This window comes from Acanthopagrus latus, chromosome 2, assembly GCF_904848185.1.
Source record: "Acanthopagrus latus isolate v.2019 chromosome 2, fAcaLat1.1, whole genome shotgun sequence".
Lineage (NCBI taxonomy): Eukaryota > Metazoa > Chordata > Actinopteri > Spariformes > Sparidae > Acanthopagrus > Acanthopagrus latus.
Window position 1 is genome coordinate 20752498 of NC_051040.1, and position 25982 is coordinate 20778479.

Sequence of the window (25982 nt, forward strand, 5' to 3'; positions counted from 1 at the left end):
TATGCCAAATCCACAGACACGATCTATAGTTGATACAAAAGCTCTAGAAGCTGCCAGATGACACAAGTTTGTTGTTCATGTGCACAAACTATGAACAATGTAGTAATACAAGGCTGGTTGGAAATCAGCAAAGTTCCCATTTAAGGGAACATCATGCAACCATTGAGCTCCAACAAAGCAAAACCACTAACAAAAAGTTGTTTTGTACTTTAACGACAAGGAACAGTAGACACCCAAAATGGATCCTTTTAACAATGAACTTGTTTGTGCTAATTGCTGGGAAGCCTGTGTGTTTACAGTGACACTGTTTCTGGGATGAAGGATTAATTACCAACTTAAAAAGGCTTCTGGGAGGAACTAACGTTCTTTGGGAGGACAGATTTTTTGGAGAAAAGTGTGCACTTTCAACTGATCAACATGGTGCTAAGCATCTAATAACATGGTTAGGGTGAGTAAAAAAGTTAACTCACTGATTAACTTTCTTTATTCCCATCTGTTTCTCTTTCTTTTGTTGTCTGTCGTCTCTCCTGTTGAGCAGGTTAAGCCCTCTTTATCTGACACTGACAATGATGCTTGCTTTTTGTTTTTTGGCTCCGAGTCCCATTTAAATCACTCCCCTGCTACACTATGAAACAAACCTGACAAGCCTTCCCAGCACTCCTATTAATTAAAAAGCCAAAGTAAAAGGGGGAAGACAGCACTTGAAGCTTCTGAACGCCATTATCCTTAACTCTAACATCAGTGCCATTAGGATCAGATCAGAGGAGCAGTAACTATAAAATGACAACGGGTGATATTACTTTAACTTCATTCTTGCATTCATAACTCGAGAACAAGCAGCCTGTAACTTCAGAGTCAGCAGACCGAGTGACATATTTTACTCAGCCATGCACAGGGAGGTATTAGTCTTATCAATTGCTGTCACAGAGGAGATAAAAGGTTTGAATTCGGAGCGAGTTTCGGCTGCAGACCTGTCATAAGAATTAATAATACTATCAGTGTCTTTCAGGACGCCCAAGGGCACAGCAACAGTTCACAGACACACTGACAGACAACCAGTCCCAGTCATTGTTTGTTATTCTGCCCACAGTTCAATATAATAGGCCCCTGCAGGGATATACCACTGTAATCATTTATACATTTGACACACTCGCTCTTTGCTGTATTTCTCTTTCCTGTCCTTCCTCTTGTTCCTTTTTATCTTCCCTGCATCACTCTGGGTAAGCTAAATACCTGCTCATGTTTCTCATGTTTCTCTAATAGCACTGAACAAAGTTTTTAACCCACCATAGAACTTGGATTGTACATGCTTTAATGCTCAAAATAGACATTAGTTTCCTAATACTGTCCAGTGCTGCAGTGCAGTATTCCCCTTCCATCTGCTCTGTTACAGCTGCTGTCTCTTTATGGCCCCTTCTCCCAAATACCCAGTCTGCTCTGATTGGTCAGATCACACACACCTGAGCACAGTTAACAACAGCTATGCTAAAAAAAATCTTATTTTTCAGCACATCTTACATAAAATTATACACATGTGTGACATGGTGATGTAGTGTGGTGTGAAAAATGCATACTAGGTCGCTTTTAATGTTCTTCCTTCAGATTCAGTGTGTTTCCAGTGAAAACAATGAAAACAATGACTGCCCACTCTTTGCTCAAAATCACAGCTAAAATCAGCAGGTCCTGTTCTTGCATTCATGACATAGACATCCACTCGGGGCTCAGATCTGTCTCTTTTCATCACCCTCACCATTGCAATCCCATTATTCTGTCACTCTTTAGTTCAGTTGCCTTTTAAGTTCATACTGCCAGTGGCTTAAAGTCTTTCTTAAATATGTTTGTTTTGTGTGTGTGTGTGCATGTGTGTCTTCAAAAGCGTTCCAAATTGAATGATGGCACTACAGAGCCAAGGACACGATTACCATAGCAACAAGCAGAGATAATGCGTTGGTTAGGGCCGTTGAGTATTTGTTGTGTGGCGGTTTGGAGCTGGACCAGCAGGCACAGAGAATTCCATCGTTTATTCATTATCATCTGTCTCATTCTATTTTTTTCTTGTACATAACTGTTGGCGTCTTGCAAAAAAAAAAAAAAGCTACGTGAAATTGAACAGCTGCCATCTTTCTATAACACCGACTCACACACACAGGAACTTAAGGTGTCACTGTTCTTCACACATTGCTGCAAAATGCACAATAATAAATGTCTTAATGATAACCAAAACACTGAGGTCTTTCACACGCAGTGCACCTCCATAAAACACCTTTACAGTGGCTGCTTATCTGGCCTTTCACGTTGCTATACTGTGCAAGCTCCAAGCAGGCTGCGTACAGTAGCTGAGCTGACACCAACCCTCCTCTGCCAAATTAACAGTTTATGAGTCGGCTCCTGCAAAAGCTTGCCCAGTACTCACAAAGCCTTCATGTTTTTTTTATTGCAACACATGTTGAAATGTCATCAGGAGTTGGCTCATTTTCTTGCCCTTTTTTCAATGGCCAAACCTTCCTTTAAGAATTGTTCAGCTCTATTTTCTCACCGCCAGTTTTCAGTGTAGAATATCAATTTTTTATTTTATTTTTTAAACAGACGCATTATAAAAATGAATAAAAAAATAAGAAAAATAAGAGGTTCTTTATGAGTATGTTATTATCCTGTGATGAATGTGTGTTTAGCCTTTGCTGTCTTTTCACTGGTTGTTGTGTTTCAGTCACTAATAACTGGCCTTGACTCCTGTGACCCACTAAACACCTCCCAACTCCCACATCTGCCGCCTCTCTTTTCTCTATTATCTCAAGTGAAAAAGCAGGGTTGGCTGTCATTGAAGGTAAAACGGAGTGAGTGATGAATGAACCCATACCTCACTCAGATGAGCAAGTAAATCAAATACAGTGTGAACAAAGATTAAGATGATGGGGAAATATGAACAGAGTAAAGTCTGAACCAATGATGTGCAAATACCTTCTGCCGTTTACATTTGTGTGTTTTCACGTGCATGTTTGTAGACATATTTGTCAGAGCATCTTCTGTCAACACAGATTCAACCAGTGGTTGACACAGTGGTCGCATGGAAAACACTAGGTCTATTCTAACCCCTTAAAGACTCTGCCTGGACGCCCTGAGACAGACATTTCTATCACAACCTATTCAGATGGTCAGATTAAATACTACACAGACTGCCATCCTGTTCACTGTGTACTCACTCATCTGTAGGCAAGAGGACAGCTGCAGTTAAAAAGTATGTGCACACAAACATAAAATGTTTTCTTCAGGTAAATGTTTACTGTTTTGTACAGTGCTACCTACAGAAGCTCACGCGGTTATGGGTCAACCATATTATTTCTATTTTATCTTAATAAACGTTCAAATAAAATTGTATTTGTTTTGTTTTTGAGATCAGGACTTTTGTCATCAACATGGGAAAAAACAAATGTTGTCTTCCTGATATTTAGGAGAACAGACTTGAGACCCCAAGAAAACTGCTGTTTTTCTCTCAATAAGATGTTGTTATACCAACAGAACAAGATTAATTAATCTGTTACCAGGAAAAATAAAACCTGTTGGGAGGCCTTAAAACAGAAAAAGCTGCAGGAAGTAAGATAACTTTGTGCAATAGGCTCCATATATCCAGAAAGGGTGGCAAACCTTTCCCGCAGCTTTTGAAAAACACCAATTCACACCGTGAGTTAAGAGACATGGTAAACATACGTCTTGTTTGTTGACAATAAAACACCTTTAATTTCATAACACCAAATGCAGCAGCGAATGCCACCGCAGAACACTAAAACAACCATCTCACTAGTGTTTTATTGAGCATGTTACCACCTGATTGGACCTGATGTGTCTCAGAGCAAAAAGTCAGAGTCTCAGTAAGGTTAATTGATAGTGAAGCCTGTTAGAGACCAGGGCACGTATGCAGCTAACTACAGCATTTTAATGTCACACACATTTCAGTGGGGGGGGGGTATTCTGACACACGCACACACCTCTGATTTATTAATAGATCTGATATTAAGTCAAGCACAATCTCCTGCCTCAGAATGCTTCCCCCTCTCAATTATGTTTCCCTCCTGCTTCATTTTTATCTACCCTTCTCTAACATCCCCCCTTCTCTCCCCCTCTGTAAAAGGAAACATGCACAGAAATATAAATCCAACAAGGGGACGACACGAACATCACTGCTGCTCTCGCTCATTTCAAATGCTGCCAAGCTCGGAACTCTGACTGATTCAGGGCTCATTATCACGACACACAGTAACGCAGCGAAGGCGACACAGGGAGCGAGTTGCACCCTGGTGGCTAAATCTACACAAGTGCATCCTGTATACAGTAACCATACCACCGCAGCATGGGATTTGAATCCTTTCATGAGCGCCATCTACCACCTCTCTCTCTCCTGTATGTCTCCTTTCACCTGTCTGACTGATTGACTGATGCTAATGTTGTTTACGGAGTCTCAGAGTAAAGGAAATCATTATAAACTGGATGAGCTCTCACCATCAGTGCATCAGAGTGATAGTGGGAGACAGTAACAGACTCAAAAATAGCTCGGAGAACCTTTTTTGTTTTTGCTGTACTGTCAGAATCAAAGTGTGGGCACATACTGTAAATCCACCATAATCCTTAATCTTATCACTGTATTCAGATGTACAGCAATGCATCCACCACCCCCATCCCTCCAAACGCATGTACCAACCGAGCCTGCTCCCACTGTACAGCTCTGCTTTGGTCGCAACTTATTAAAATTTAAATGATCTCATCTCAGTCAAGCTCACATAGGGCAGTGAAAAAACCACATCTTATCAGTCGATAAGTCAGTAAGAAATGTAAAAATCTGTTGATGCTGTCGCAGGATGTCAGATTTGAACTGGGAGCACCTGAAGGACCGTCACCACACATCACTATCATTGCACACACATACAAGCTGTTAGAGAGGTGCTTCATATTCTTTCATTTAACCATGCATAATCTTTAAATTCATTCACTTATATTTGTGACAGCCATGTTTGACACATCTCTTCTCTAACAGAAGAAACACACATTTGTGTTTATAGGAATCAATTGTTAAAACAGGGTGACCCGACAGGTGACCCGTCTGTGTGTGTTATGTGACCGTAAACTGCTGTAGGAGCACAAACAGGTACACACCATGAAGCAAACACATCCTCCTCACTTGTCACGCTTTCACCTACACCGCAGTGCCAGAGCAGATGGTGTGTACAACCCTGAGTTCACTTCCTGAAACAAAAAGAAACACAGAGAGAGACAGCGAGAGAGAGAGAGAGAGAGAGAGAGAAAGGGATGGAGAGAGATAGAGGAGGGGGTAGTGACTGTCTCTCTCATCCTATACTGTCTGTCCTGAAGAATTACTGTCAGCGCAGGACAATGCAGCACTGAGTGATTAGAACACACACATGCATACACACCGGTATCTCTATTGTCTGTTTTGGTCTCCAACCTCTTCTTCTTTTTCTTGCTCCATCTTTTTCCCCCATTGTTCCAGCTGTATAGAGCTGTGTGTAGAAACTCTAGCCCCATCCTCGTCTATTGTCAAAAGTCATTTTCACCATCCTGTGCCTACTGAACTTTTAATGACAAACGGTCAGGGAGAGGGCACTGGCATATGGTTTGGCATCCTATAGAGGAAGCCGTGTATAGGGGAGCGTGTGTGTTGTGCGTTTGAGTGATGTTTCAATTCAACAACCATAATACAGCTCCCTCTCTGTGATGCATTGTCCATGAATGGGATTCAATCAATCAATTCAATGTTCTTCAATCAATCAATTCAATGTTCTTTCATGAAAGAATTGAGGGAAAAAAACAATTATTACAATTTCAAACTATCATAACCTACAGTATATGACACAACATCACTGTGAATCCCCAGTTCTCAAAAGCGTGTGCAGCGTGTGGTCGGATTGACTCGTACATGAAGTATTCTTATATATTTACTGTATGTACATCATGTACTGTGCTGTACTGAATACTTACGGAATAAATGCTTCTTATTGCTGTCTGACGTGGGTACATTTGTACTGTCATATGACTAACATTACAAAATCCTGGCACACATAACAGCACTCTCGTAGCATCCTCATGTGTGTCTGCTCTGTTTATTCCTACACGATACAGTAGATCAATATGCACTGGCATTGATGGTAAAGTACAGTAAACCATGAACAGTAAGACCCTCACATCCATTAAACACGTGATGTACATATAACGATGCAAAATGGTTGTTGACATATATCTCAAATCATCTTTCACCTTTAGCATCTCTGAACTGAGAAAACACATTTTGTGTTGCTGTGTAGCTGAGGAGTCTTTGGCCTGATGCAGTTCACAGCATTAAACATTCCTGCAGGTCAAAGTTCCCAAATGTACATTTCAGAAACATCATTAGTCCCAGCCGTGACCTGACATGAGACAAATCCTTGCCATGACATCTTAAGCTTCCCCAGATATAAACACAATTTGGCAGAATCAAGATCAGAGGAAACGTTGGTTGTGTAAGTACTCACAATTTTAAGGGCTGTCTACACCAAGAGCAATCACTAAACCATAATTATGATGAAAACCATGTAAGCATTCAAACTGATGAGCGCTAAAGTTCTGTAAATGCGCCTCAATGAGGGCGCTGTCCAACTGCATATGCCCGCAGCGTAGGAAAATGGCTATTGCTGACCTGGTGCTGCTGTACATTGCACAGAGAAAGCAAACACAAGCAGAGGGATATGGAAATTCTTCAAAGAGGAGGAGAGAAAAAATCCAACACTCTGTTATAAGAGTTGTCAAATTTTGAAGGCTCATTTTATTCATACTTTTTTATGAGTCAAGTATCCTGGCAACAACAGAGGAAATTTACTTCAGAGACCCTTTCAGCGCCAATGACCATTTTCGAGTGTGTATCAGGTTTTATAGGTTTTGTAAATAAACAAGACAGAGTGATTAGAGTAGCCCATCTATTATAGGTCCAATTTGTAAGAATTGATTTCTGATTGTGGGTCAAGTCCCTCGGTATCCCAAAGCGTTGGAAGTGAGATTTAAAAATCATTTTTTTAACAAAATGCTATCAATTCTCTTACATAAAGGAGGTCAACTACAACAATAACCATCTCTACTGTCATCATTATAGCTGTGTTGTGGACTATACCATCCACTTTTGTTTGGTTTTAAAAGTGATATGTTTATAATTATTTTTAGACTTTCTTGGTGGGGACTTAATTTACTCTTCATCACAGACACTGTATATTGCTTGCTTTTCCAAGATTTATTTTTCGAGCAATTAAATTTAAAAAACCCTTTCACACAATAGTATATAACTGAGACATGTTTAAAGTGGCTGTGATTCACTGCTATCATACTGTCAGAGCCACTAACAGCATGTCTGTTTTTTAAGGCAGGCCAGTCAATAAATCGAACCATCAAATCCCAGTAGACTCCCTTTTCAGATGCCTCTAGCTTTGCAGAATGGAATCCGCTGGACAATTTGCTTTCAGCTCAATGTCACCAGCCAGGTGTAGTGCTGTAAATTTCACTCTCAGTCCAGGCGAGTTTACTGGCTGCCCCCACCTCTCTTGGCTGTTGTTTCAAACACAATGTGTTGTGGCACTGAGCCATGGCCTGTACGCTGCTCACCTGTCTGCCAGCTCTCATTACTGGTCAAGTCGTATCGCAGCGCACTTATATTACATATTGTCTAGACGACGAGTCTGGACAATATGTAATAGTCTAAAAACTGAGACAACAGTTTTCTCTAGGTCTTGAATAGTGTTACAACTAAGGCACTGAATCCCTGTATAAAACATGTTACAAGCTCCATTGTGTTGATTCAGTCCAGTTCAGTTCTTTCACTGTGTCCCTTGTTGCCCTCTTCAGCAATAGCATGTAAACACAAAGTTACGTTTCTGAGATCTAAACTGATACCTCCTGTCAGTGCTGTTTAGGATAGACTTACTGACAATAAGCATTATATCAGTATTATCTCAGGCTCAGGCCTTTTATCCAGTTAAAAAAACAACAGTAGGTGAACAGCATTCCTTCAAAAAGCGAAAAAAATTAACTGTGGCAGTTTTCACTTTTTACTGCAGATGAAAAATGTACTTGTGAGACAGGCAAAGCAATTTTCCATAATTAACCTATTTTGTGACATGCAAGGCGGTCTGTAGTACTTTCATCTGACAACAGCTACTACACATCAGTCTTGAAATCACCCCAAAATCTCCATATATCAGAAAAAAAATAGTGTCTGATGTCTCCCATTTCCCTGCCTTGACACTGACAAGTTTTACAGAGTGACTTGATTCAGCAGAACATGAACAATCTCGAATACAAGAGCGTTAAATAGTTCAGTGTGCGATGTGTATGCAATCTGTTCTCTGTGCACACGCAAAACATGTCTTCATACACACTCTGACACACACACACACCCGTCTGATTTCACAGTGATCCGCATAGCTTGGAAAGAAAGTAATGGCACCATATTTTACGTAAGATTCGCAGCCCGAGGCTATGAGAGTCAAACACACAAGTCAGCTGAGGAGCAGCACTGCTGAGGTCAAATCCGACTCAGACACTCTGCCCACACTGCAGAGCTGTCTCACCAAACCACAGAGGAGAGAGAGAGGAGAGAGAGTTAGAAAAACAAGTGCTGAGGTGTGTGGGAGAGAAGCAGAAGAAGAGTCTTGTTCCATTCATGGCATCTGAGACCATTAGGTTTTGAGCATTTGAGTATTTCTGAGCAGAAAATGAGTGACACAGCTTTGAGATTTGAGTGAGGCAGTTTATGTGAGAAACAAAGTGTAAATGAAGTGTGGGGAGAAAGAAGAAAGGAGAGAGGAGACACACTGACAGAAAAAAGAACCTCCTGTAGGAATTGTCAGTAAACTAACTATCTATTCATCAATGCTTTACTTGTGACATCCAGCCTGAATGAGCAGCTTTTGTACAACTAGTCTGGAGACCAAGGACAAGGATCTGAAATGTGTAGTGCAAGCTCACTGAAAACATACTGCAGGCTTGGCAGAAGGTGCTTCAGATGGTGCTGGCAAGAATGGCTTCATGAAATGGAACAATATGATGGCAACAAAAGGCGTGTGAGAGGGGATTTTAAGGCAGAGAGGGGGAGTCTTGTGGCAGCAGGTTACCAACAAGACTGAACTCTTATTTACACAAAAATATTCACACCATCATCAAATGTGAAATGTGCTCAGGATTGGATTTAGAATAATCAAATAAACATACCAATTAATACATTAGACAAATGAGATATTTTCATATAATTAGGATACAATTCCACTAAACATTGATTAACACTAACAAATTACTGCCAAGCCACTGATAAAACAGTCTGTCTAGGAAGTGTGTTCTTGCTTGGATGACTTTCTCATACAAACTGTTCTTATCACCTTTAAAGTCTTTGACCTTGCACAAGAAAGGGATTCATCTGCATTCACAAATATGTTAGCAAATCTAATAAAAATTTGTGAAGCATGATTAAAGAATAATGAAGCTGAAGAGGAGAAGAAAAGAAATACAGACAGGAACATGAGCAGCACAGTACAACATACAAACAGTTGGGAGGAAAAAACTCAAACTCAACCAATAAACAGCTGTTTTTGAAGAAACATATCCTTCAGTCACTGTACCCCATTCATTATACACACACACACACACACACACACACACACACACACACACTCACACACCTGTACTTCATGCCAGTGTGTTTCCCTGTTGACTCTTTCAGTGAAATGTGGCGTGGAGTGAAGGAGCCAAAGCTGCGAGCGATGATGGCCACAGTGCGGAACTTGGCCCGGGCTTGGTTCACCACGTTGGGGCTGGTGGCGCTCTGCTTGCTGTGGTCCCCATTCCCCCTCTTGAGGTTGTGGTCTGTGCAGGCGATGGACACCTGCATGGTTGTGCTGTAAGTTAACGGAGCAGAGCCCAAGACGAAAGAGGAAAGAAGTGCAGATGGGATAGACGGAGCGGAAGCTGACACTGGTAGGGGGGAAGCCTGAGTCTCAAAAAGACTGTTTTTTCTCCAAATCTACTGATTTAGCCTCTCGTCCTCTTCTTTTCAAAGTCTGTCTCAAAGTGTTCAAGTTCCCGTTTCCTTTTGCAGTTCTGTTTCTTTCCTTGGAAATGGATTAACTCTTCAGTCGCTCACTTCCAAACTGTGTGTCCATTTGCATCACTTTGTTCTATGATGCAAAACTAAAGCTGCAAAAGCTTCTCCTCCGTTTCCTTTTTTATTCTCTCATCAAGCCTCCCATTTCAAGTCTTTTCTTGTGGAAGAGAGGCAGCGGAGCAGGTCAATCATCAAAAAGCCTGAAAAGAACAAAAGACTCCACAGTTCTTTGAGGAATCCCCAATTTATTTCGAGAGCGGTCTTCCCCTCTCCTGTGTCCTGCCTCTGATGCCGAGCTCGGGGAATTGTCTTACAGATTTCAGCTGCAGAATGACAATCAGGAGAGCCGGAGAGAAAGCAGAGAACGAAACAGAGAGACAGAGATGCGACCCAGGCAGTCCGCTCTCCCCAGTCTGACTGTGTGAAGAGAGAGGGAGGGAGGGAGGGAGAGAGAGAGAGAGAGAGAGAGAGAGAGAGAGAGAGAGAGAGAGAGAGAGAGAGAGAGAGAGAGAGAGAGTGTGTGAGAAAGAGGAGGGAGAGGAGGGTGAAGGAGGAGGGGACAGGGTCAGAGGAGAGATAAGGAGAAGATCGGGACAGAGAGAAAGGAGGAAACAAGAATGGGGAGTCACTCTCAAGTCCGGGCAGGTTGCACCATCAGACTTCTGCCATCAGCACTTTTTCCCGTCTTGTCACTTCTTCTTCTCCTCTCCTCCTTCCTCTTCTTCAGCGCTCCCTTGCTCCTGCCTGCTGATGTTAATGCGTGTCACTAATATGCTCGTGCCCCAGTTTCCCCCTCTTTCTCTCCTCTCCCCTTTTATGTCTCTCTCCCGCCTTCTGATATGTGTTCTCTATCCAATATTTGGATGCTCCTGTTTTTCTGCCTTCTTCCTTCCTTATTTTTGTTTGGCTCAGCAGGGCAGCTACTTGCCGTCAGCACACCTTCAGGGAACTGAGAGGCATGTGGTGCAACACACAGCTCTACCTCTCTCTCTCTCTGTCTTTTGCTCCCACTACCTGTCTCACTCACCTTCTCATACTCTTCTTCTCACCTGTCACCAGTCTTTGAAGGTTCCCTCCCAACTTCCTCCCAAATAATCTTGATCCAGCAAAGCAGTTGCCATTCATTCCCATGTTATTCTCTTTATGGTATTGCTTTTTCTTCTTCGTCTTTCCTTTGTTTCTGTATTTATTTATTGTATTTTTTTGTATTTTCTGGAGCAGTTGTTCATCAAAAACAACAGAAGCTTCAGCTGTTGAAGCAAGATCAATCTTGCAACTACAACTTTGCCATATTTTGGCTCCTTGCACTATATTTCCCTTTTTATTTAAATACAACATGTATAATTTATTTGCTATTTGAATTAAAGTTGTTGATGTGCCTTCTCTAAGTGCACACACACACACACACACACACACACACACACAAAATGATGCACAAGCTGCAGTATAGGCAAGTCAGAAACAGAAACATATGTTTGCTGACATAATGTAAATAATTTTTTCTCCAAATCTGCTCGCAACCCCCATAGGCAGCTATAAATCAAAGCCGACGAGATGAAGATGGATAGACGAGATGGGGGAGGTGCGCGGAGACTGTAAGCAAGAGAGAAAAAAAACGAATAAAAAAGCAGGCTGGGGCATAACAGGGCTGCGAAGAATTACTGCGACTGTATGTGTTTGATTACAGCACAAGTGTCTGCCTGCATATATATGTGTGTGTGTGTGTGTGTGTGTGTGTGTGTGTGTGTGTGTGTGTGTGTGTGTGTGTGTGTGTGTTTACAGAGGAAGGTGTTTATGTTTTATGCTTTCCAGTAATTCTATAAGGGGTGTCAAGCGGAGGTAAATGGAGTATTTTGCTGCAGGGGTCTCTCAACAGTCTCTCTTTGTGTGTGTGTGTGTGTGTGTGTGTGTGTGTGTGTGTGTGTGTGTGTGTGTGTGTGTGTGTGTGTGTGTGTGTGTGTGTGTGTGTGTGTGTGTGTGCGCGAATGCGTGCGCATGGTGGATGAGCACATGTGGTGTAAATGTCAGCACTGCAGTGCTCATATATGCAAGTGTTTGGACAGAATAGATGGACCATATCATCATCTGGCCTAAACAAATACGCATGAAGAATCTAAATTATATACGTTTTGTTTTTGTTTGTATGTATAGTTGTTTACATTGTCAGTAGATGCTTTTTCTGCAACAGCTGATAAATGGCTAATGTTAACACGCACAATAAAAAGTCTGTACCAACAGCCATCTACAAGCAAGAGAACGCTGATTTTAAATGTCACGGAAATGTCATGCTAACACCCATGTTATCATTTTTTTAAAAACAGTTTCCAAACTGGAGGAGGGGGCGCAGAGCCAACGACGAGGAAATAACTGTAGATCACATTGCTACATTGAGAAAAAAAAGGTCTCATTTCTTTCCGAGATCATTTGCAGTTGGAATAAAAATCTTAGTGTCAAAATTATGAAAAACAAGTGATGGAAAGTAAGAAATTACTGTACAATAACTGTACTAAGTGCAATTTTGACGTACTTTATTTGACAATTTCTATTTTCTGCTACCTTACACTTCCATTATAACACATTCATTTGATATGTTTAGTTACTAGTTACATGGCATATTCATATTTTATTGTTTATAGGCTATCAACTGCAGTTATCAGTAATAACAAATGACAAAAAACTTTGACTTAGCAAGTTCAACTTCCTGCAGCTCTGTCTACTGAAATGACCTTGTGTAGGCTTTGGAATCGCCAAATAAGAGCCGTTTGGGGTAAAGTGTCTTACATATATACAGAGCCAGAGCCGCCTCTTGAGGCTGACTGTGAATGATTTGGATCTAATCCAATGTTTTAAACAGCTGTATTTCATTGATTTGATTTCAAAAGCACAGAGGCCCATTGTGTAATCCTACAATCAAAGCAGGTCCATCTTTTCTCAGAATAACTGTGTTACGTAAATGTGCTTCTCCATAACAAGAACGTATATCTTATTGTAAGTAATATGTGGGGTTTTTTGTCCATGTATTGCATATTGTGTATTCTCAGGGCATCAGACAGCATGTTATTTTCCAAAAAATTAACTTGTCATTTTACCTCCACTCCCACCCGTTCCATTGTTCCCACTTCATTGAGAGGACATACACAGCCCAGATCAATTTCACACCCAAATGAAAATCTCATAGGTGTGATTGGCAAAGGACAGAAAAGCCCCCCCCCCCAAGCAGATTTACATGATTCATGAGAGTCTCATTTTCAGGTCAGGAAAGCCGGAAAAAACAGACTTGCAGGATTTAACTTTTCCTTGCTAGCCCAGAATCGTTTTACATTAATATTAATGCCACCATGACAAAAATTGGATCACTTGAAGTGGATCACTTGATTAAGTTTAAGTAGACCTGCATAGTTCGCCCCACATGTCCACACATCAGAGCACCTTCCGTAACAATTGCAGGCTCTTTGGTGGAGCTCTGCTTTGAATTAAGTTCCATCGTGACAAATGAATGGAGCACTTGCGGAGTGACATGAAGACGTCAATAAGAGGCACAAGAAACGTTGACAACAGATTTGCATGATTTATGAGAGCCTCATTTTCAGGTCAGAATAGACAGATTTCTGGATTTATCCGGAAGAATCACACCCCTGACAGCTACTTTGCAGCAGCTCATTCCTGATCGATCCCATTCCACTCCTTAATGGAACAGTGTATTCCCAGGGAATTCCACACATGGAACTGGAGCTGCCTTAAATCCTTTTTACGCTAATGAGGAAGGGCAAAGTGCTGAGTGAAAAAGGACTGTGGTTGCAGGGTGCATTTCTGTCCAGGAGTGGTCACAACACACCAGTCTATCACTGTCAAAACACCAAAGCTTTAGGATGAAGTTTGTGTTACTCTAAACAAAAATGCGTAAGCAGTGTGTCATTTACTTAAATACTGTATGTGTTATCAGTCATTTAAATTAAAGGTTATCATATCTGTGTCACTTAAGTTCAATGACTAATTTGATTTTCAAACTGTGAATCACTCCCTGACCTAAAATGACCAAAAGCTGTGACCCCACTAGTTAATGAAGCCAAAGTCACTGAACTGAGCAAGAAAAAAACTGAATACAAACAAACAAAAAAAAACACTGCCTTTATCAGCTTTACAGCAACAATTTAGGGTTAAATAATGTCAAAGAAATTTCAACGATTTTTTTTCACAATTAACAAAACAAACTTTTGAACCTCTTTATTTAGCCATGCTACTGGTGGTTCTACGACAAAAGTCAGTCAGTCCACCACTTTGGTCCAGACTGAAACATGACTGCTGGAAAGATTATCACAAAGAGGATGGTGTGCCACCATGAAGGTGACATTTGCAGTTTTAAGTGTAATATCTCAATTATTGGAAGGATTACTGTGAAATTTGCTTCACACTTCAATGTTACCCTCAGGATGAACTTTAACGTTTCCTGATGGGTGCTATACCGCCATCCACGGACATTCAGAGAACGTCAGGGGGCGCTGGAAGCAGTAGTATGGAATGGGTGTTTGAGGTGTTCTCAGGGAAATTTGCTTAAGACCAGATTACACCAAAGTGTGTTGAAACTTGACATTACTTGCAAAAGAATGTCACCTTCAATAAAGTGCTACTGAGAGAAACAGTCATTACTTCCCTAGCAACAGCTCTCTGTACTTCACTGTTTCTGTCAACTGTCTGTAGCACAGCTCCATGGTGCCTTCAAGAGAATGAGATATCAGAGTAACATCTTCACAATGTCACAAAAATGGTGTTTACCGTATCAAATAACATTCCGTTAAGGAAATTAAGAGCTTCTTCCTCTTGTTTGGTGGTTACAAATTCACAAGTGGGATATCCCACAGTGGTACTTCCTGTAACTTGGCCAAGCATCCATACACAAACTGCAGTACTACTCTACAGACACATGTCACCTGACAGAGTCACAGCAACATCACCTACATGTCTCTACAGTACCTTAAACAGATGTGTCTTTTTATTAATCTTCGGTTATTTTCTTCCCCTCTGTATGAAGCAGCATGTGGGTCAAGATATACATAGTGTTGTTGCTTCTTCTTCTTCTTCTTTTTCCAGCCTCATGAGCAGGGATTTAGCCAGGTCCTCAATACGCTTGGACATGATGGTATCCAGCACACTACAACAGAAGCTAACCTCTCTGCCCATTGTATTTTTCTGCTTTTTAACCAGTACACTCAGATTTTTTTGTTGGTAACCTGTAATTCTGTCATTCATTATTGTATAATCATAATAACTTTGCAAGTTTAACACTCATGAATATAATTTCAGTTCACCAAGCATGGCATTTTTTTTTTGTTTTGCTCCCTAGGAAACTAATGATTATGACAGTATAGTTCTATTATGGTGTCCAATTGAATCAAATGTGCTACTTGGTATTCACAGGCATACTGTTTAATGATTTAACACTGAATAACAATCAAACAACAATTAGACAATTAGCCTACATCTAATTTGATGTGGGGACGGTAGGGTGTTTGCCCAAAAAAGATTGAGAGCCACTGATCTGATGCCATCATCTGGTTAAATCCTTACTTAGTCCAATACTTTATTTTATGATATTTATTGTAAGTATTTTCAATACTTATGGTTTATCAGCCTCAGCTGCACATTGTTTCTTACCTAATAGCAGGTGTTAGCATGCTAAAACACTAAACAAAGATGTTCAACCTACTGGAGCTGCTCTTAAAGGCCTGCAGGCCATTGTTTATGTTTTCTGGACAATTTGAGACAAATTCTTTGTGTAGTACATTTCAGTACTTCAGTTCTCCAGTACATCTTTCTTCAACATTTTCTACACATTTGCTTTGTTTTGAACAGGAGGTCACATACGCACACAAACAATTATGACTGAAATACATGTGAAATATGGATTATGTTAATGCCTGAAATCAATATTTCTCATTTAACACAGGGAAAATGAACTCAAAACCAAGAACACAGTGCACTGTGACAGGTTTTATTAAATTATCTGAAATACCACACATTTATTGCTCTGTTGCTTGGTAAAGGGGGCTACAATTCAGCAGCGATCAATACTGGCATTCATGTTTTATTAGAAAGTTTACAGCTCCTCTGAAGCTCAAAGAGAAGAAGCAGAGGTGAGCGCAGAAAGCGATTAATAAACTATGTGCTAAGACGAATCTTGAAATCCTGTCTGTGACAGCAGCTGAGTACTTTACGCTGTTAGTATTTTAGCTTGCTTGTGTTCTGTAGAAGCTACAGCTACATCCTTTCAATGCTGATTATTCCCAGTGTTATTTATGAATTTAGCTGCAATCAAGTTGCCACATGTGCAGAATTGTGTTAAATAGGTGGACGCACGCACTTCAGAGGCAAAGAAGGCAAAGAAGACAAGACATCATTTTTGATTGACCACAACTAAAGTATATACCACTAAACTGACCCATTACCCATAAAGCCCAGGATCTCTCTACTCTTCCTGCTTAGTTAAACCTAAACTGATGAAGCAGTCAGCCACTCAGTCTGTGCAGCTGTGTCCTGTTACGACACAAGCACAGATGTGTGTGTCGGTTTTTAAAACCGACCAACTGACCAGCCATCACAGTGACAAATGCTTTCTACTGGTTGTGTCTAAAGAATACAAATGAAAAAGTGGTTATTTTATTTGTATGTATTCTAAGCCTTTTCCCCCCATTTTTCTGATTAACATCCATGTTTTGTTTTTGTTTTCTCAGCAGCTGCAAACACAAGTGATGACATACACAAAACTCTGAGCGTAAGGCGGCAACTGTGTCCTACTTTTGCACCTGTGTGTGTATGAGCGTGTGTGTGTGCTCTACTTCTTGCAGGATCATGAGCTTTGTCAGCGAAAGCCCACACATTACATATTGAAATACCCATGAGATGCCCCACGCTATGTGTGAGTGTATATAGCTTGTGTGTGTGTGTGTGTGTGTGTGTGTGTGTGTGTGTGTGTGCGTGTGTGTGCGTGTGTGTGTGTGCATGCGTGCTTTAATAATTTTGTACTGCACATCACCACCCAACTGTCTAGCCTTCCTCAGGTCAGTGATCTCTAACCTAATGCTGATTAGAGTATCATTTCTCTAACAACAGATGCCTCAGACAGACACGGTTTTTCTTTCTTAGCAAGGGACACATTGTGCCCAAAACACTCACGTACACTTCAAGTGCATGTGAGCGCATCCAAACATGCTCGTTAAAACACACACAGACACTCACAAATGGAAACACAAGCTGCCGCATTTAAAAGTCATTGTACGTTGCTGAGTCACTGTTTACGAAACTCACACAACCATATCTGGAGAAAACAGTGTCAAAGAACCAAATCACAGACTTGTGCACAGGGCTTTTTTCTAATGAGCAAAGATATAGACCTCTTAAAGACATTACATGGACAAGGTCAACAAAACAGTATTCAAGCACACCTGCTATTTTTGTATATAGAGATGTGATAATTCTTTATATATCAGATGGCATATTTGTATTTTGCAACACAACACCTATCTCTGTTACATCCAAGGTTGCTGATCCCAACCTAAAAGCATTAATAGGGTTTAATTAAGTGTTCCAGCTGTTACTGCCATTCAACTGCAGTTTTGAACATATCTATTTAGCTTGAGCTAAATAATGAATTAACAGATTATGAACAAATTGTCATAGTCCTAATATCTGACTGAGTGTTTTGTGTCTAATCTCTTTATATTGGTGATTCAAATGCAAAAGTGACAAGGTACATTTCAATGTCAGGAAAGAAATCTAACCAAAAATGTGCTGGTTGCATACTGTTGATCTCAACATACATTCAGTGCAGTACAGTACTGTAAACTGGTGTCCTTGTCTGTGGCTCTGCCTGGAGAGCAATGACGTAACTGGACAGGGCAGAATCAGGGATGTCAAGCCTCCTCATCTCCTGCCCATAGGACTGAGCTGTTCCCCCTGCCATGGACTGAACCATCTGTGGCAGCAGTAGGGAGGCTGCTAACAGTGAGACTTGACACTGCTGTAGAGCAGATCTGACGTGTTTTGTCGTCACAGTCCTACCAGAACTGTGTGGTAAGCAAAACAAGAGAAGCGCACATCGAGGTAAAGAAGTTATACATCTTATATCTACAAACTTTTTGAGTGCCACCCCTTGGAGAGTCAGATACTTTAATAAGCTTCTCCAGGTGTTAGAACTAGGTTGGAAAAACTGTGTCCATAAAAGAATGCAGAAAAAAGTAGGTAGGTAAAGTGACTTCACATTTCTTAAAAGTAGCAGTGTAGTTTGATATACTCTTGTGTATATGTACATGCCACCCCATGGCAAAATGTGTCGCAAAATTCTCCACTTTTATTCCATTTGTTGTTTTGTTAAGCTACATGTCAAATATGGAGGCAGAGCATTTACATGTATGAAATGGGTTGGTGGATGATGTAGGGGGCATGTTCAATGCAACAGGGGAAGGACCAAAATGTGGACAAGGCAAACACAGAGATGCAAACAAAACACGTGACCAACAATGTGACACTAAAGCTTCAACAATCTGACGGGGAACCTAGAATTTGACATTTCAATGCAGAAATCTTGATATCTTTAAAACCCCTTTAGCTGGTGGGGTTAAGGGTCCACTTCCAAAAGACGAACAAAAAACATCTTTTTCATCTAAACACTAATCACAACTTGGAGTCGGTCTTATTCCTGACCAGTCAATGTGAGTGCTGTTTTATTTTATTTTATCATTTATTGAGATGGCTGCTTCTGACAACTGAATGTTTGTAAATGAATTACATTTTAATAAACCTTTCACAGTGTGTGATTTAAGAGGCTTGGGATGTGTCAACTGAGAAAACATAATATAACAGCTTTGAGCAGTGCAACAAGTCAGACTGTCATTTCCATGTGACAGCTCTGTAAAATTACAATAACAAACAGAAAGTGGCTCCATCATTAAATCTCTCCCACTAGTTCCAGGCATGACTGAGGCCACAGGTCAAAGGGCAGAATGACATAAAAAGAAGACGAGCATGAATGCTTCATTAGTCAATCATATCCATTAAAATCCATATAAGCAGCATTTCAGCTTCACCCCCGCCGCTTCAGTGACCTTGGTCTCAGTACAAATGGTGACACGATGGAGGCTGTTACACCCCCAACACTTCCAGCAATCAACTCCAGGCTGAATCAAGGCAACAACAGGCAGCTTGCATGTTACATTCTAAAATGTCAATGTGGCAAATGCATGCTATAAACGTCACAATACAACTACATTATAGTTATTAAAAGTTTCATATAGTGTGTGTGAGAGCTCACTTGGGATAGGGCATGATCTTATTTCCTGCGCAGTTATTTAATATTAGCAGATCATCCTGAGGAATGAGCTTGAAATGCATGCAACTACAGCTGATGATGTCACCTGAATGTCATACACATCTCCTGGGGATTTACTCCTGGTTCAACTCCTGGTTGGTTTGTATCATTTCAGCGGTTTGCACATAGAAGCGGAATAGATCATGGGTCAAGGATATTACAGCCATAAGCCTGCCACAGTGATGAGTCTTGGCCCTGAGGTCATCCTCACGTCAATCATGGACCATACCATGAAGATCAAACGTTCTGGGTCTCAAATGACAATCACTCATCCCTTCCTCCCTCTCCTCGCAGAGGCAGAGCTGTGAGCATGTTTGTGGGGGAAGCACATGTGAGCTTTCGATGGATTGTAATGTGATTTTAATGACCAATCAGTGCACATTATAATTGCTTTTTAATTGTTTTGTTTTTGTAGTCAGTCTTTAATCTTTGCAGCCATCTCATTTTATGGGTCACCACATGGCAATTTACCAAACACGAGTTAGTCATGTGCAGGAAGTGCATACAAGGATATGAAGTTGATGACACGTTTTTGAACGTCAGAAACATAAGAGCCAATACAAACAGCAGTCTATAGTTTCATAATTGCATTGTTATGCAGAGATCCGAGATTCCCCAAGGCCCTAATGTGAACAGGGATTTCTCAAGCTCTAGGTCACAGGTCATCAGAACCTGGGCCCCTGTCCTACAGGGTTTTGTTTTCTGTGAAAAAGTAATAGCATTTAAAGGCCTTCTCCTCTTTAAACTTACATTTCCTGTATGTTGAGATCCCCATCATAAAAAAAAAAAACTTATTGTTGGGGTAAACTTTATTTTACAAACATGAAGGTGAGTAAACTGGGTCCATGTATTCTTCAGCACTGGAAAACTGGCAGAACAGTTCTACACAACACATCGCCCCTCAGCTTTGAATAAAAGCCAGAGCTTCAATTATCCAGTGGCTGAGCACTGAGGTGTGTCACAGTAGGACGATGCCAGACACTCAGCAGCTGCCACCTCCACTCATAGGACCAACAAAATTACCCCTGAAAATAATACCACCTCTCCTCCAGACCAAAAGGACTTTATGTAACAGAGTTTAGAGATTAATTACTGCTTTGGTACATGACTCCTCAAAATTAAGGGGTTAGTTTATAATAAAAGATTCTTTGTAAAGCCTTCGGAATCTGTGCCTAATGGAGAATCATGCACAGACAACAAGATAATTTCCCTCACTCTTCTTTTTGCAAAGCATCTTTGCCCCAGCCCTGCAAACTTTTGAATTTGTTGTTGAGTTGTAGTAATGTATCCATGACAACACACAGAAGTGACAGTAATGGGCAAGAGTCCCTCCGCCATGAACTGTGGTGAAAATCCCAGTTGAGATGTGTGTTCTGAATGCGTTGTATACATGTCCAAAGAGTGCTCCGAAACACAGATAATATTGGCATATCCCACATGCCTTACTCAGAAAATGCTACGGCAATAAGGTTGTTATAATATCCTAACGAGATGCCATATGAGGCATGTGATCATACCAACAGGTTGTAACTTAACTAGGGCTGGGTATCGTGGCCAATTTCCTAAATCGATTCAATTTCGATTCATAAGGTTCTGAATCGATTAATCACGATTCGATTCGATTCGATTCGATTTGATTTCGATTCAATCTTCTCATAAATAATGAAAATGGCTCAACTGTGTAACAAAATACACTTTATTTTTTATCTTCAACAAAACAGGTTTTAAGCTTGTGAATTGGACATTTTAAACTAGACCTGTAAACAAAAAATTCAAGTTTCAAAAGTGCAATCTTGACAAATAATTCAACTACAACATTCCATCACTGTTTCTTAAAGTGCAATAATAATAATAATGGTAACAAAACTAAAAGTAAACTTAAACTGTCCAGTCAAGTCCTGTTATTGTGACTTTGTTCTCACTTGGTAATTGTGAGATTTTTGTTTAGGAAAAGGAGCTCATTGACATGATCTGGGGTTAGGCAGCTCCTTTTTGCGGTGACAATATCACCCGCAGTTGAAAACACTCTCTCTGACGCAATACTAGTCCCTGGGACGCAAAGGTATTGCTTCGCCAGGCGAGCCAACAGTGGATACTCCCTTTCATTTGACCTCCACCAGGTCAGAGGATTTTCATTCAGCCCAGCAGGTTGTTCTGCCCTGTATCTTCTGATTTCATCTCCAGCCTTCATGGCTGGAGTTTTATGGCCATTTTCCTTTGCTGTTGGTAAGTAGACTGCCCCAAGAAGAGACCCCAAGGTGCTGGATTTCTTGGGCTTCTTGGGCGAAGTCGCTTCCCCCATCTCCTCAGCTCCTTCATCAGCATCATTACCATCAGTATTTTGCTGTTGAATAAGACAGAAAAAAAAACCAAAAACAGAAATAAATAGACTGAAAATCATTCATGAACTCTTTTAAATTATATAATATTCCTTATAATCCAATAGAGAATATTTTAATTCTCAATGAAAACATTCTTATTAAACTGCACACTTTTTAAAAAAATACTTACATCACGTGCAGCAGTGGCAGCCTCAGTCTGCAGTCTGGAGAAGGTGTCATCTTGCTCTTTAGCAGACAGGAATGGTAGGGCCTTAAAGCGAGGATCCAGCGCTGATGCTGCATACAATATGTCCTTCTGCGCATCATATCTTAAAGACATTTCATAAATTATTTTTGTTATCACAGTATGAGGATAAACATGGCATGCAATACAAATATACAATCTCACACATACAAACAAAAAAGTGCATGTATTGCAAATTACTAACTACTACAAGTAATCAGTAAAATGAGGAAAAAATGCACATAAAATACAAAACTTTGCTTTTGTAATGTTTTGATTTGGCCTACCACTGACGATTGCACACACACACACAGAGAGAGAGAGAGAGAGAGAGAGAGAGAGAGAGAGAGAGAGAGAGAGAGAGAGAGAGAGAGAGAGAGAGAGAGAGAGAGAGAGAGAGAGAGAGAGAGAGAGAGAGAGAGAGAGAGAGAGAGAGAGAGAGAGAGAGAGAGACCTTAGCATACCTTGTCCTCAAGTTATTCTTTGCAGCAGCCTTCAAGTCCCTCACCACGGTGGAGTCTTCGATGCTGGGGGTCAAGGCCTCCTGCAGCAGGGCGAGAAGTGGGGCGATGACGGACAGAGTTGGTTGCTTGTCCTCCGACATGGCCAGTGTAGCTTCTTTCATTGGTCTCAAGACCCGCACCAAATCTTCTGCAATCGTTACATCCTCCTCTGTTAAGGTGCACAGATCTTTTTCATTCCTGCGCACGTCTTGTGAAAGGAGAGTGGCAGAGATGGCTGGCTGTTGTTCTAAAAAGCGCTCCAGCATGCCCAGTGCACTGTTCCACCTCGTCACAACGTCTACTGTTAGCTTGTGTGCTGGCAGTTGAAGCAGCTTCTGTTTTTCTTTTAGTATGTGGTTTGCCATCGTACTCCGATGAAAGAACGTTGCTATACGCCTCACTCGAGCCAGCAGACGTGACACGGCTGGGACTTTTAGACCTGCTTGTGAGGCTAAGTTCAGTGTGTGCGCGAAGCACCCGACGTGCATTAGCTGCATTATCTCCACCGCACGAACCATATTTGCAGCGTTGTCCGTCACGACTGCTGGGTCTTTGCTGGTCAGTCCCCACTCCTGTATGGCCCCCGTCAACATATCGGCTATATTAATAGCAGTGTGGCTCGTGAGAACCTCGATGGTCTGTAGCACATGAGACATGAGGCACCACTCGTTGTCGATGTAGTGAGAAGTCACTGTCATGTACGACTGCGTTGACAGTGATGTCCAGGTGTCACAGGTTATGGCGACCCTCTCTGCTGACTGCATTTTCGTTAGGATGTCGTCTTTCACACATGTATACATCATTGGGATAACAGTTTCAGTCAGATGTTTACGTTGCACCATAACGTAGTGTGGTTCGAGCACCTGAAGGAGTCGCCTGAAGCCTTCGTTTTCCACTACCGAGTACGGGCGTAAATCTTTGCAAACAAAAGTTGGGATGGCCTCTGTTATCTTTATGGCTCGCGGCGAATCGGCTGGTAATGTTAGTGATTCCCTCAGTTTCTTTTGCTTTGCCCCTGACGGCTTGTTGTCGGAAGCTAATGTTAGCGTAGTGTGATACCTCGTTAAGTGGTTTCTGAGGTTTGTAGTATTTCTACAATAACTGACCTCCGCTTGGCAGATCTTGCAAACCACTTTGGTTTTATCCAGCTCTTTGTCCGGTGTTGTTTTAAATCCGAAATGGTTCCAGACGTCAGACTTCAGCTGGGACGGCTTGCTGAGCGGAGTTTTACTTGCATCGGCCATTGTGTGTATGCACGCTTGTGAACGTGAACCAGGCGTAAACGCGCCGCGGTTTTGTCGCGCGCGAGACCACTGGGGTTCATGGGGAAAAAAAATCGATCTCATGCCCTATGAATCAATATTGCAAAATTTAAATGAAATCGATCCGAAATCGATTGAATCGATTTTTTTACTCAGCCCTAAACTTAACAGCTCTCTTTATTCACTCACTTACATCATCCACGCACGCACACACACAGGTCACCACTGGGTGATAATCCTGAGTGTATCCATTTAGTGTCATTGTTCTCAGAGGAGCTTTAGATTACCACTTGTCATTAGACTTGAGACAGCTGGAGAATGTGAGAAGGGTCAAAGTGTCATGACCTCGTATCTATCACTGTCAATTACTTTCACCCCATGTATTGATGACAGTCTTACAGTAGATTTGGGCCAAAAGATAATACCAAATTGCAATACAGTTAAAGTCAGTTATGGTTATAATGGCAATAAATGGTATAACATGGAAGGTTAAATGCCTTCACAAGTGACTTTAAACATCATAACTTGTTTTACAATTATCAAAATTCATCTTAATTAAATACTTGAACACGCCCAGTTTGACAGTGGAATAAATTAGCGGGGCTGTACTTGTAGTCATTACACTGCAGGTTGTATTCACTGCTATCAAATGGAAACTCAGCTACAACTATGCCCAGATGGCAAAACTTCTTGGAGATTAACACATCATAATTATTGAGCTGATGCAACTTGTTACACAATTATGAACAAAACGTTGGTTTACCTAATTTTACAATTTGACACAGTTTTATGCTATTTCACATAAAAGATGACAAGTACAGTATGCAGTGCTTAGGGCTGGGTATCAATCAAAAAATTTTTGATACCGGTACCAATACCAATACCTTCACTTCGATACCAGTTCCTGAACAATACCAATTTTATAACATCAATTCTAACAAAAAGTAAGTTACATAACACATTACAGTACAAATCTTGAGTTTTACTTTTCAGGCTTGGTATTTTTCCAAACCAAGCAGTTTTCTTACAGAAAAAATAATTCAAACAAATAATTTCCAGTGCAAAAGAACACTTGCAAACAAGTGACAAGTCAATGTCAAATGCTCACTGCTACATACTGAGGACCTTGACACTTAGTCTGCTTTCTCAGGACACAGACAAGCCCGCTCCTGGCTGATGGTGTCTACTGTGAGGAGAACATAAACATAACAGTGAATGTTAGGTGAGCTGTTTAACCAGCAGACCCAATTAATGAGCACATCTTTACAAGCAAAGCTTTATCTGTTACTGTCGGTCTCTAGTTAGCTTTTGATTTAGCTAGCTATATAGCCATAGAAAAAGCTACACACTAATATCTTAAGTTAGCATTAAACACTGGAGTCTGGTGGTGGAGATTTTGAATCAGGCCGCTCGGGCTCTGTAATGTCCACAGGCGGACTTAAATGCTGAGAGGAGGATGGCTGCAGTGACTGATTCTGTGCACGGTCAGGTGCTTCATCAAATTAGTCATGTTGCCGGCCTTAGCAACAATGACTTTTTTGTATATATTGCATTGCGCACGATTGGCATCAGTCTTGCTAAAATGGAGACATTCTTAAGCATTTTTTAACCGGTTCGACGACACACACAACTACAGTTCACAACACTGATACACGTAAATCTTGCCTGTGGGTGTAACAACAAAACGTCTCTGATAACAACTTATGTATTTTTCCTGTATGCTGCAATCACGTGTAACATTACAGCCAATTACTGGCAGCATAATCAGATCTTGATCATGTGATTAACCTCTGGGGACCCAAACTTGGCACCGAAAGACGAGGCATATTTTGATACATAGTACTACCGAAGCATTTCGTTCTGTGCCATAAATGAACCAAAGTTCTGTATCCAGCCCTAGCAGTGCTTTTTAAATCAATTTATCCACCAGCTCAATATTTTTAAACCAAGAGCAATTAGTTGAAAGACAATTAATGTTAACCATCCCCTTTGCAGGCTTTTTGGGTTAAACTTTAATGGTGTCCATGGGAGGGGCTACTCAGTGTAAAGGCTGATTTTCCTCAGATTAGGCAAAGTAAATTTGCCTTGGTTCAGCACATAAATTGCCATCGCAATCACTCTGACCAAGCACAGCTGATGTACCATTTGTTGGTGTGTATGAAACA

General features: G+C 41.0%; 1 protein-coding gene across 4 annotated transcripts in view; it reads right to left on the reverse strand.

Moving 5' to 3' along the window:
* kcnab1a (potassium voltage-gated channel, shaker-related subfamily, beta member 1 a) overlaps positions 1-25982 on the reverse strand; it is a 103722-nt gene that overhangs the window by 67810 nt on the left and 9930 nt on the right. For 3 of the 4 annotated variants that reach the window (XR_005070339.1, XM_037072164.1, XM_037072173.1), the window contains exon 1: positions 9705-10523. The exons of the other annotated variant lie outside the window; for it this stretch is intronic. Coding sequence is in view for 2 of the 3 variants with exons in the window: in XM_037072164.1 (XP_036928059.1) it covers positions 9705-9913 (209 nt within the window). In the remaining variant the exon portion in view is untranslated. Of the gene's footprint in view, positions 1-9704; positions 10524-25982 lie in introns of those variants that run through there. 4 annotated transcript variants of the gene reach the window in all.